A 14,145-nucleotide genomic window follows, 5' to 3' on the forward strand; every position below is an offset into this window, starting at 1 on the left:
ACTCCTTTGTCCTGAAAATTGTAAGTGTGGAAAAAAACGTGAGGGGGAAAAACCCAGGTTTTAATTATAGTATTTTAAAGGCACAATGTCATGCATTTTCAACAATATTTTGGCCTATATCATATATATATATATATTTATTTATATTTATATATATTATATATATATATTTATTTATATATATTTATATTTATATACTTTAACTTCCTTCTGATGCAATAAAAGACTCATTATCCCTTATGACTTGCCTGAAATCGATAATTGAAACTTCGAGGTGAACAGCTTTCAAACTGAGAACACTTGCCATATATGGAATGTAAACAATTGCTCCATACAACGTAAACTGTCACACACAGTGTTGTTGGTGTTTGCTGAACTGGTTTCAATCACAAGTTGTGCGTAGGATATTCATAAAGAGCACTCTAAGGGACATAACTCTATGGTGTTTGCTTCAAAAAATGACCGACCAGTAGCGGGCGCAAGAGTTGATTTAATGCAACATTGCATAAATTCATTCAAACTTTAATTTAGTATTGCAATCTAAATACCTAATCTTATTGGGAATAAATTATATGGTAGCTTCCCTAAGAGCTGATAGTTAGTATTGTTCAGAGAAATGCATTATTCATTTTTAGATAAGTGTGGTGTGATATAGTGCCTTTGAACAATTTCTTTATATTCATATCAAAAAGATTTCTTTTCATATCATGATTTTTAACCTGTTTATGTTTTTCCCACATATTTTTTTTATTCAGCAGATTTGTCAAGTTGTACAAAACTCTGACCTGAGAAACATAATGGTCCTCAATCAGCTGCCCATTTTCTTCAGAGATCACACACTTACCTGTTTAAGGTAAGAGAGACATACCTGTATATCAAAATACTTGTGAAAGCCTTAAACATAGAGGAACAGAATATACAACCAGTACCAGTAGAGGCTGTTTATGTGCCATATTACTGACAAAGACCCAAGTTTAAAACCAAACCTAGTTTTCATCCCAGTCAATAGAAGATCACATGACTAAAAATCAATCATGCGACCAATGCAGATCACATGACTAAATTGGATCACATGATTTATTTCACATGGAACACATGGCCTATCAACTCATGTAAATAACATGACTATTGAGGATCATATGCCAACATGAGACAGATGGAACAGATAGTGTATCAACTCGCGTAGAACACACGACTACCATAGATCATGACTTGCATGAAGCATGTGACCAATGTGAATCACATGACGCAGATCGCCTGATGAATGAGGGTCATATGACTCAAATACTTCACATCAGACATGACACACATGGAATCACATGACTCATTAATTCATGTAGAACACATGATTAACATAGATCATTGCACACATGGATCACAAGACTCAGATCACATGACTCACATGGGTCACAAGACTGATCACATGACTCACATGGATCACAAGACTCACTAATTCATGTAGATCACATGAATAACATAGATCATTGCTCACATGGATCACAAGACTCAGAATACATGACTCACATGAATCAAAAGACTCAGATCACATGAATCACAAGACTGATCACATTACTCACATGACACAGATCACATGACTCATATGATACCAATTACATGACTCACATACTTGACATGACTCCCCTGGACTGCACCACTACTCACCCAGCTCACATACCAATAAGACTTTCAACAGTACTTCTGTGGAACAGTGAATGGAATACACAAGACAATATTATCCATACAGCTACGTATCTGAAGCAAGGCTTGAGCGTATCAACCATGATCCATGCTGACATCCTCGTTCACATTCCAGATAGTGGAGCCAGTATAATAGCCAAGTGATTAAAGTGTTAACTTGTTGCACCACAGACCTGGGTTCGATTCTCCATAGGTTTAGTGTGAGAAGCCATGTAACAGCTGATTATATAAATGGCGACACAACTGACCCACATCGCCACAGAACCAATAAAGCAGTACAACCTGAATGTCTGTATACAGGACATTCATTATCGAGAAGATAAAATGGATTTCAAAGAATTGTACACTTGTGTTTTGAACAATTTTCGTAATTCCCTAGCCAAAGCTTCTGAGCTGAGGATATATTTACACAAATATTAACAAATGCAAAACAACTTTCCACCAAAGCCCTGCTAATATAAGCATAAAGTATTAAGTAATTGATAAAAACGTTGAAAAAGCAAACATATTCAGTCACAATTGAGCAGGATTTGTAGAGATGCCATTTTTTAAAGATACACTCCATGATAGAAACATCAACATTTGCCAACCTAATTGGAAAAAGATCTAAAAGGTCTTTTTCTTTCTCTGATTTACAAATTATAACTCAGAGACATTTGAGTGCAGTTTATAATGACATACTAGGTATATTTCTACATCGTACCCTGTCGTTCCATTCTAAGGGATGCGTAATTCAAACTAGGTTACTAGTCATACTATATGCAGTATTACAATTTATTCCCACGTCTGGTGTGCAGTGTATAATGGCATACAATATTTCTACATCATACCGTTATTCCAGTCTAATGTATGCATAATTCATGTACTATGTTACTAGTCATACTATCTGCAATATAACAATTTATTCCCACGTACCGAGTCAGTGTTTACACTGGTTACATTATCTGTGGTAGGGTCGCAGCTCCGGATGTTATTACCTACCATATCCAGGCTATGCGCATGCCGGATATTGTTACCTTAACTTCAAAGTAGGCATTCAATAGTAGTTGGGCCAATGTTAGACCAACATTGCCATCATTAGACTTTCCTTCCACAACATTGCTATCAGGGTGCTTTCCTTCCACATTTTCGCATTGTGTTGTGTTTGTTCTCGTGATACTGCTTATCATGTTGACAGAACAATACTAAAAGTATTATGCTATGTTACAGTATTTAAGTTATAATCTTGTAAAATTCCATGATAACCTTAATGGTCATGGCCTTCATTGTTTGGAGAAATACCAATGTGTGTGTGTGGGGGGGATGTTACTGTTCTTCAAAGACATTCAGACAGTTTCATTAGTCTGTCAATTTAACATTTCTCAACAAGCATACGCAGTCAACAAATATATGCAGTCAAACTTCTTTATTATGCCTTATTATTATTTCCTTTAATTGGTAGATCTGAAAACAATAAAGAAAGGTATCGCTGGTTCTATAGCTATTAGGAATTTCTGAACACTCCCTGATATCTATTTGATTGAAGACAAAACGGAATCAAAACAATCAAAAAACAAATCAGCATGTTTCTTCTGGAAGATCAGAGTTGGCCTCAGGCGGATGGAAACATCACCACAACTCCCAACATGGATTCCTGAAAGAGAAACCACATAAATACCCACAGTGATCTATGTATTCTCCAGCATACAATTATAAAAGAGACCTAGATGTCTCACTTGATTTATGAAAAAATAATGATGTCATGTTTAAATCAGACTGGAATTCTGTCAGCATATTTTAAACACAACATAGCAAATATATTTCAAGCAGAATTTTAACTTTAGGTCTTGTAGTATGAGATGTGTCAAAAAGTAGGCCCTGTGGCTCATTTCAACAGTAGTTTGGTAAAAATTTTAAAAAATGGTGAAATTTCTGAATCTTAGGAAAGGAAAATTAGTGTTTTTGCTCCATTATTTCAGGCAGTGACGATGACTATACACAGTGATGCCTTGAACAAACTAAATCTTCTCAGAGACATTACATCCACTGAAAGTTTATGCCCTATGCCTTGTTGCTTTTAGTAAAATAACATCACTGACTTGAACAAGATAAACATGTTCATAAGTTGCAGCTTGCCCCATTCCTGATGATTGCATCTTGTATCATTACCTTTCCCTCTGAGTGCCAGGAGTGCCTTGTCCCGAGCGGCAGCGTTGTTGAAGTCAATGGAACACAGGGTTCCAAGGCCTCTGGCATTCTTTACCACCCCAGGAAACTTGGTCTGAATCCACAAGAATTAGAATTGAAATCTTTGAAGGCTTGTTGACAGCAAGAGTCTCTTCTCAAGGTTAGCCATTATGCAGTTTGTGTTGAATATTTGCAGTAGAATTTTGCAGTGGTGAAGCAAGTCAAAGTTTATCATCCAGCACTTGCTTTTATAGGTTACACTGCATGGGTTTGGTCTGCATCTCACTGCATAACAGTGGTCATTCTAACTTCATCAGTTACCATGACAATACAATCAAATGACAGCACTAATCTCTGCAGCTGAATCACTTTCTCTAATCTTTAAACACAAGACAATTCATTACTGTTAATTTTTCGGACGAATTAATTTGAAAGATAAATAGAATCTCACAGTTGTGTATTTTCATATCAAATATATATATATAATATTACAGGAAGTCGATGAAATGTAAAACTCGTATATTTTCCATTTATCTGTTATAATGATTTTGACGAATGTCATGTCCCTGGTTAAGCTATTCATGAATTCAGGAAGGTACCTGAATTTAATCTTGTCAGTTTTTCAAATATTATTTCATATGCTCTATTCATTATAGCCATATCAACTTGTGATTGAACAGATATTGAGGTATGGACAATGTGTTGCATTGACAGATTTATCCCTCAACCATGAAGATATGAGTTTCGATATACTGGTAATGATTCAACTGAACGGAACTACCTGTGCATCTTTGAGCCCTTGCTGCAGGTATTCCCCTAAGTTGGCCATGTTGGTCACAAGGTTCTGGCTCTGGATGACCTTGACCACTTCCTCCAGCAAGGTCACCTTGGAGGGGTCACCAACCCAAGTGTTGAATATACGAAAACCCTGTAATGTAGAAAAGTTAAAGAAACTTGCCTTGTACAAAATATTTACCCCATCACCTGTGTCGTATTGTCAGGTTTCTAATTGTCCCAGACAGGAGTTTCTTTTCAACTCAACTTTAACTGATGGGCCTGCCATTTCAATCATTACTGTGTGATTTTTGTTCAAATATGTTGTTCTGAAGAGCTCTTTTATGGAAATGTTTGTTGTTTCACATGACATTCCAGGGGTTGTTATACTATCGACTCCCGTCGCCATAAGGGTACATGACAAGCAAGGACACACATGACGCCTCCAGTCCAGTTAGGTCCCTCTTAAAAACAAGCAATACAACAATAGTGTTGGATTTAACTTTTGTATCTACCAACTGAACCATAACAAAACAATGCACATAATGTCGTTTTCATGTTTTTGTTTAATGCTTAGCAAATTTCAAGCTACATAAGGTCAATCAGTAAATAATCAAGTCTGCATAAGACAGTCCAGTGATTGACATGCCAGCTGCTAGTTCACTGAGATACCATGCAGCAGTTTAGCAGGAATACCCCACTCAGACACATCATAGTGACTCCGATCCGACCAGTCCTTGTTTTACCCATTTATGCCGAGCACCAGGCAGGGACCAACAAGTACCATATTTTAACGTCTTTTGGTAAGACGCGACCGGGGATCAAACCAGCGACCTTCCGCTCTCTGGGCGGATGCTTTAACCACTACACCACGGAGGCGGCGATCTGTGATGTGGAATGTAAGAGATGAAACAAGATAGCAAAACATAACCACCATGAGTTAGTGAGTTGAGCAGTATCCCAGTTATATCATGGCATGTCAGCTTAGAGTGAATGCAGGTATCAGATGTTAGAATATATGTGTAGGATAAAAGACGACTCCGAGGTTTTGGTTGAGAATGTAAAACCTCAGGGGAAAGAAATCCCAAGGGCGCATTAGCGCCCAAGGGATTTCCTGACACTGAGGTTTTACATTCTCCACCAAACCCGAGGAGGAGTCTTTTATCAATCTTATAAACCGTTTAAGACAACAAAAATTACTCAAACAAGCTCTGAAAATTAAACAGTCTGAAACGAGTAGAACAACATTGATGGAACAGCCCGCAAATGATGGAACAGCCGGTGTCAACTGGGATGCAACTGGCAGCCAACACCTTGCCCCGCACGCGCAATGCTCGTGCTCTGCATGCGCTACCCATGTCCTGCACATGCGCTGCCCGCAGTACCTGTCTTGTGAGAAACACATGGTTCATACCGACAAACAATCTCATTCCTCACAGCGATCCTTCGTAGCATAGTGGATAAAACCGCCAAGCTAGAGAGCGATGGGTTGCGGGTACAAAACCAGTTATAGCCACTAAATATTGGAAGTTTTCAATAATGAGATATTTTACGATCAGTCATAGCAAGACAAAGTTGTATCAGTCATAATTAATGGTCATTTCAAAACCTCATATCAGGGTATGAGGTTTTACAAAGACCATTTTACAATGATCATTGTAAAACCTCCTGCAATCGTTAAAACCTCTACCGAGGTTATTGCATAATGCGAAGCAACTGCAAGAACAATAGACAACATTGACCATAGGTTTATAATGCAAGATAACCTTGACCTTGAGACACATGCCACACACATTCAGTTCAAGTATTTCTGATGATACATCCAACAACAAAATCATATAGCAGTACTGATGCCTCAGAAACCGATATAACAATGTTTTATGAAAAAAATAAACACTGACCTTGACTAATCTTAATCAAAAGCTCTTAAACCCTGATCCCATTCTACAGAAGAAATAAGCCAGGTTTTGTGAAGTATACATTAATATTTTTTAGAAAGTGTAACATGAACTATTTTTTGTCATCTTGTGACCTTGACTTTGACGTTCATGTGCTAAATAATTTGAAATGTATATTTGAAAGAAGTTCATAGGACAATAATATCTAATGTCAAATTTGTGTGCAGTGGACACTAGAATAATCAGAAATTTCAGATTCAACAAAACCTTAAAGAGATCCCATTTCATGGACATATTAATACAATTAGGATTTGCTCTGTAGATGAATGTACTATCAATGAATTGTTGTTGCAACAATATGTGTGTCACACATTACTGTGAAACTATGATGGCAAGGATCTGCACCTGTTTTGGTCTGTAGTTCTGTCTGTAGTAGAATCCCCCTGTCAGCATCTTCTTGGCAAAGGACACAATGTCTGGGGGCTCCCTCAGATTCCAGTGCTCATGGGCCCAGAACTTCCCTGAGGCTGCACAACCAGTCTGGACTTCATCAAACATCAGGCCGATAGTGTTCTGGTAATGTCATCAGAGTAGACATTAGGTGAAGTATTTCTAACAAGCTTCTACAGATGACAAAACAAACTATTACAAAACAAACATATTCAGGTATTTCTGAAGTCTTTCCTGCATCCAAATCTGTAAATTATAAAGTCACAATGAAATCGAATGATCACTTCACAGATGGCTGACTTCTAGAACTGTCTTTACTTTTACCAGCCATACTTTCTCATACTTTCTCAGTGCTAGGTGCCTTATCACCATTGTTATGTGACAGTGGTATTTATTTGTGTAACAATGTTTCAAGTGGTGCGCTATATTTCTACAGAGTTCTGGAATGAACTACAATCCTTTAGTGACAAAGAGAATAGTATAGAAAGTTGTGATAATTTTTGCGAATGTGTATAAGGGGAGTTAACTCTTGCCTTTCATCTCACATTACATCTCAAGTTACAAGACGACCTAATCCTCGGTTGTTTCAAATTGGGAATCAGCCTGTTACACCGTGCACTGAGTTGACATCACAACTAATTATCTGTTACATCTAACAGGTGATGACATCCACACAACTTATATTGGTTTGCAACTATGAAGTAATGACCATTGTGAGAATGCAATGAGGTATTTGTTTTTATTGTCAGTAGTCTGCAATCACAGACTAATCTGATTATTAACAAACCTAAATATCTCACGAAAACAGTCAGTTGGAAACCTTCAATATGACTGCATTCTCATTATCAGAAAACAATGTAAAGGTCTATGCAAGTGGCAATGCTATGAACCATTTTTCTTTCATCACATACATGTTTATTTAATCCAGTATGCCTTAATTTATTTACTTTTTGCTACGAAGAACAAATACCCTTTGGCTCTCTTTTTTTCATTTTTGTAAAACATAATTTAAAAAACCAAATTAATCTACAGTCAATTTCTGCCATTTTAGCAAAATCATCTTCTATTCTGGATTCCATTGAAACACACACCAGATAGTGTTGTTAACTCTGAAGCAATATGATATATTCATTACTTAGTAGTTTAATATAGCACCAAGCAATATATTCTGTTGATTGCCTGATAAATAGATTGAGTTGGGACCTGACAAACCTGAGATTGTCCAACTCCACATTTGCTATACCTAATTGTCTCCCTTCACTCACCTCTTTGGCAATATCCTGTAAACCTTGGAAGAAGTATGCAGTTGCGTGGTTGTCTCCCCCTTCACACTGGATGGGCTCCACACAAATGCCTACCACAGATTGGCCTTTCTTCTGGCCCTTCTCTATCAGATCTCTAACCTGTACACATAGTAACACATGGGTCACAAACATAAGGCCTTTCTTCTGGCACTTCTCTATCAGATCTCTAACCTGTACACATAGTAACACATGGGTCACAAACATAAGGCCTTTCTTCTGGCACTTCTCTATCAGATCTCTAACCTGTACACATAGTAACACATGGGTCACAAACATAAGGCCTTTCTTCTGGCACTTCTCTATCAGATCTCTAACCTGTACACATAGTAACACATGGGTCACAAACATAAGGCCTTTCTTCTGGCACTTCTCTATCAGATCTCTAACCTGTACACATAGTAACACATGGGTCACAAACATAAGGCCTTTCTTCTGGCACTTCTCTATCAGATCTCTAACCTGTACACATAGTAACACATGGGTCACAAACATAAGGCCTTTCTTCTGGCACTTCTCTATCAGATCTCTAACCTGTACACATAGTAACACATGGGTCACTTCTCTATCAGATCTCTAACCTGTACATCAGTAGTAACATGGGTCACAAACATAAGGCCTTTCTTCTGGCACTTCTCTATTCATCAGATCAGATCTCTAACCTGTACACGTAGTAACACATGGGTCACAAACATAAGGCCTTTCTTCTGGCACTTCTCTATCAGATCTCTAACCTGTACACATAGTAACACATGGGTCACAAACATAAGGCCTTTCTTCTGGCACTTCTCTATCAGATCTCTAACCTGTACACATAGTAACACATGGGTCACAAACATAAGGCCTTTCTTCTGGCACTTCTCTATCAGATCTCTAACCTGTACACATATTAGTAACACATGGGTCACAAACATAAGGCCTTTCTTCTGGCACTTCTCTATCAGATCTCTAACCTGTACACATAGTAACACATGGGTCACAAACATAAGGCCTTTCTTCTGGCACTTCTCTATCAGATCTCTAACCTGTACACATAGTAACACATGGGTCACAAACATAAGGCCTTTCTTCTGGCACTTCTCTATCAGATCTCTAACCTGTACACATAGTAACACATGGGTCACAAACATAAGGCCTTTCTTCTGGCACTTCTCTATCAGATCTCTAACCTGTACACATAGTAACACATGGGTCACAAACATAAGGCCTTTCTTCTGGCACTTCTCTATCAGATCTCTAACCTGTACACATGTAACACATGGGTCACAAACATAAGGCCTTTCTTCTGGCACTTCTCTATCAGATCTCTAACCTGTACACATAGTAACACATGGGTCACAAACATAAGGCCTTTCTTCTGGCACTTCTCTATCAGATCTCTAACCTGTAACACACATAGGTAACACATGGGTCACAAACATAAGGCCTTTCTTCTGGCACTTCTCTATCAGATCTCTAACCTGTACACATAGTAACACATGGGTCACAAACATAAGGCCTTTCTTCTGGTACTTCTCTATCAGATCTCTAACCTGCACACATAGTAACACATGGGTCACAAACATAAGGCCTTTCTTCTGGTACTTCTCTATCAGATCTCTAACCTGTACACATAGTAACACATGGGTCACAAACATAAGGCCTTTCTTCTGGCACTTCTCTATCAGATCTCTAACCTGTACACATAGTAACACATGGGTCACAAACATAAGGCCTTTCTTCTGGTACTTCTCTATCAGATCTCTAACCTGTACACGTAGTAACACATGGGTCACAAACATAAGGCCTTTCTTCTGGCACTTCTCTATCAGATCTCTAACCTGTACACGTAGTAACACATGGGTCACAAACATAAGGCCTTTCTTCTGGTACTTCATCAGATCTCTAACCTGTACAATATAGTAACATAAGGCCTTTCTTCTGGCACTTCTCTATCAGATCTCTAACCTGTACAAACATAAGGCCTTTCTTCTGGCACTTAGTAACACATGGGTCACAAACATAAGGCCTTTCTTCTGGTACTTCTCTATCAGATCTCTAACCTGTACACATAGTAACACATGGGTCACAAACATAAGGCCTTTCTTCTGGTACTTCTCTATCAGATCTCTAACCTGTACACATAGTAACACATGGGTCACAAACATAAGGCCTTTCTTCTGGCACTTCTCTATCAGATCTCTAACCTGTACACGTAGTAACACATGGGTCACAAACATAAGGCCTTTCTTCTGGTACTTCTCTATCAGATCTCTAACCTGTACACGTAGTAATACAATAGGTCAGAACCAGAAGGTCTTTCTTCTTTCAGATGTCTATCAGGTCTCTCACACAGAAGGCCTTCTTTCATGTCTTCATTCACAGGGAATATTACAGAGCACAAGGTTGGTTTAACCTTGCTTTGAACAATATTTAAGTTACATCAATGAATGCAAATGTCTGTCAAGTAAAGGAGAAGCCTGATTTGATGCAGCTGTAAGATCTTCAGTGAAACCCCTTACAGGTTTAGTGGTAACATCACTAGAAACATAATCAGGGCAAATCAAGGATGAGATAATAGGTTTATTTTGCACCTAAATGACACTGCACAGCTTGTTTTGCACCTTTGACACCTAGGGCAACCCTTGTCCCCATAGAATATTAAAAGCTTCAAGACTTCCTATTATCAGAGCAACCCTAGTCCAATGGCTTCAGCATTGGCCTTTTAATGCAAATGTCATGGTTACGCCCCTTAATGAGATGAACATTTTGAAGCCCAGATATGGTGTTTCCTATTAGATACTGACAGTCTACTGAACAAAGTCACATACAGTTTATATAGTTCACATCAACCTAATATCAAGTCTCTGAAAAGTCAACCTTGGCCTGCTACACAAAACTGACCTCTGCCAATCACCTGCTTTATAATTCTGACATCTGCCAAGCACCTACTACACAATACTGACCTCTGCCAAGCACCTGCTATATAATTCTGACATCTGCCAAGCACCTGCTACACAATACTGACCTCTGCCAAGCACCTGCTATATAATTCTGACCTCTTCCAAGCACCTGCTGCACAATGCTGACCTCTGCCAAGCACCTGCTATATAATACTGACCTCTGACAAACACCTGCTATATAATACTGACCTCTGCCAAGCACCTGTCTTCTTCCGCCCTGTTTTCCTGCACAAAGTCCTCTAGGGGATATCTCAGCTTTGGAAAGGAGGCTGTCGGCCAATCCGGCTGGGAAATCCAGTTTGTGGATTGCTTTTGAATGTGTTACTGCAAGAGCACCTGTGGAACAGTAATGGAATCAGAATGTCAACTGGGGACGTGGCCTGTACTGTCAAGGAAGGACCATCTGAATCAATCAGAATAAACAGAAGCATTCAAAATAGAATACAAATTTAAACTCAATAAATCTTTTGAAACTAAAATTTCCTGCATTCAGCACAGTTCCTATTCTTTTGACTCCAAGAGCTCATAAGAGCTCCAAGACTCCAAGAGTCCAATCAGTACAAACACATCTAAAGCTGAGAGATTGCAAATCACCAGATGGGTTGGGTTTGGCACAAACACAAGTAAAACCACTCTTGGAACACTGTGTGTCTCCCAACCATACTGATTTATTCCAGATGCTTGGATATTGTTAGATATGTTGCAAAACCACACTCACTCAGTTAAAGAAAAACAACAAATATCTGCAGGAATTTAATGCTGATGCTTCTTGATGCACCCTAACCCATAGTTCTGCCGTGGAATGCCCCTTTGAAGCTGAGGATGCTGAGATCAGGGTTTCCAGGGGCCTGGTTCATCAAACAGCTACTCAGCTCCTCCTCAGTTGGGGGTGCTCCGCCTCGCTGCCTTGCCTGAGGATTTAATGAAGAATAGACTCAAATTACAATTATTTTACTTGTTTGAGAATATTTTTGTGAAGTGTTCTGGTTGGTAGCTGAATTTGGAGGCATTTCAAAATATTGGTCTTGGTTTTCTAAAAGTACTCTCAGAAGATTCATGCTTTCTGGTTTAGTGACCCTGACCATAAGTATGATGCAACCACATGTTTGTTGATTCAAGGACACAAAAAGAGGAAGAACTACCTCATCAATTTTCATTCAAGTGACTTTGACCTTCAAGGGGTAGTATGATGAAATGTTAAACAAACATTGTCAAGAGTGGCAGGTGTTACTGGAAGTGGGACATGACACTGTATATTTTGGACTGTTGGTAATTGAAATCCAATGTCCAGATCAAGACAGTTTGTTCAGTGATCAACAGGATGAGCTTCTATCTACACAGCTGTGATATGATGACATGTGCCAACCAAATCAGTGAACGTGACCAACCAATCCTGTTAGTCACCACTTATTACAAGCATGGGTTGCTGAAGACCAATTCCAACACAGATCTTCACAGGTCCAGATAAATGAAGCATTTTAAGTGCTGAATAATTTATTTCATTCATATTTTCTCAAATTCACTCTCAAAGTCAAATATGTATCATGTTCACAGAAGGTTAAATATGAATCAAATTCTCGGAATTCTCTGAGCAAATTTCAGAGACACAAGCTCTGTGATTACCCATACAAATTTTCAGCTCCACAGGTCTTGTAACTTAGAAGAAATGTTGACAACGAAATGTAATGATGAGCAGCAGATGAACAACTGGTCCAAAAAACAAGATGGTGGACAACACACCATAACAACACACCACTTGACTTTCAGTCACATGAAATAAAAACTAAGGATGAGAAGTTTGAATCTGTGATACAAACCAAAAACTTCACATATTCCCAAGATGGCTTACCTTGTATTCAATGAACAACGCTTTCTGGGCATGTTCAACGGAACAAGCTCCACAGGCCATTGTCTGAACCTCGGACATTCCTGGTGGAGCTACCTGGAAGAGAAAACATTAAATTATCCAGCAGCCTGAATCTCAGTGTAGATGACAAAACTTTATGGATGATCAATTTCTTTATTTTTCATAAATAATTCATAAAGTTGATGATCCATAAAGTTTTGTCATCTCTATACCACCAACTTCTAGAATGTCACTCAAACAAATCTCAGTACTCATGCCTATCATCATTCTCTACCCACAGAGGTTACCCAAGACATATCCTCCTATGTATTTTATTTAATTATTTTGATTAGAAAACATATCAGTTGAGGTAAAATGTATTCTTCAGCCAACCTAAACGTCATCAATATCCCCTGCAATGGCAAAGTTGAAGTTCTGCTCCGGAAAAGAGCACTACCACCAAATTCAGTCAAAGTCAAATCTGTTGCCATGAAAAAAAATATTTTATTCAGAGCACTACCACCAAATTCAGTCAAAGTCAAACCTGTTGCCATGGAAATTAAAGCATAAAGACTTGTTCTGCAGCTGCATATGAATGTGTTCTTTGGTATGTTTATGATAGCTATCAAGTCTTCACGTAAACAACCTCTGTCTATCAAACTGTCTGGCTGTAAGTGATTTCTGCAAATATGTAAATATCTACTACATATATATGTCTTAAGATTTGTTTCTGTGTTGTTTAATACTCCAGTCAGCAATTTTCCAACTATATGACAGCTGTCAGTAAATAATCAAGAGAGAACCAAACAATCCAGTGATTGACATCATGAGCATGACTGCATCAACCAAGTCAGCGAGCCTGACCACTCCGTTCCGTTAATACTTCTTACAACAAGCATAGGTTACTGGAGACCAATTCTAAACCAGATCCTCATTGATGTACATGTGTTAAGAGTGAGTGAGTGACTGAGTTCAGTTTTACGCCACACTCAGCAATATTCCAGCTATATGACGGCGATCTGCAAATAATCAAGTCTGGACCAGACAATCCAGTGATCAACAGCATGAAC

General features: G+C 38.5%; 1 protein-coding gene across 1 annotated transcript in view; it reads right to left on the reverse strand.

Moving 5' to 3' along the window:
- Positions 1 to 3,088: 3,088 nt before the first annotated feature.
- Positions 3,089 to 14,145, reverse strand: part of LOC124261384 (4-aminobutyrate aminotransferase, mitochondrial-like) — a 29,807-nt gene continuing 18,750 nt past the window's right edge. Inside the window, 9 exon segments of the mRNA XM_046695697.1 lie at positions 3,089 to 3,331; positions 3,847 to 3,958; positions 4,646 to 4,792; positions 6,942 to 7,109; positions 8,252 to 8,389; positions 11,419 to 11,512; positions 11,514 to 11,565; positions 12,014 to 12,140; positions 13,079 to 13,171. Of these exon segments, the coding sequence (XP_046551653.1) occupies positions 3,210 to 3,331; positions 3,847 to 3,958; positions 4,646 to 4,792; positions 6,942 to 7,109; positions 8,252 to 8,389; positions 11,419 to 11,512; positions 11,514 to 11,565; positions 12,014 to 12,140; positions 13,079 to 13,171 (1,053 nt within the window). The 3' untranslated portion in view covers positions 3,089 to 3,209.

The sequence above is a fragment of the Haliotis rubra genome, unplaced genomic scaffold, assembly GCF_003918875.1.
Source record: "Haliotis rubra isolate DU_JTF1 unplaced genomic scaffold, ASM391887v1 Scf8, whole genome shotgun sequence".
Classification (NCBI taxonomy): Eukaryota; Metazoa; Mollusca; class Gastropoda; order Lepetellida; family Haliotidae; genus Haliotis; species Haliotis rubra.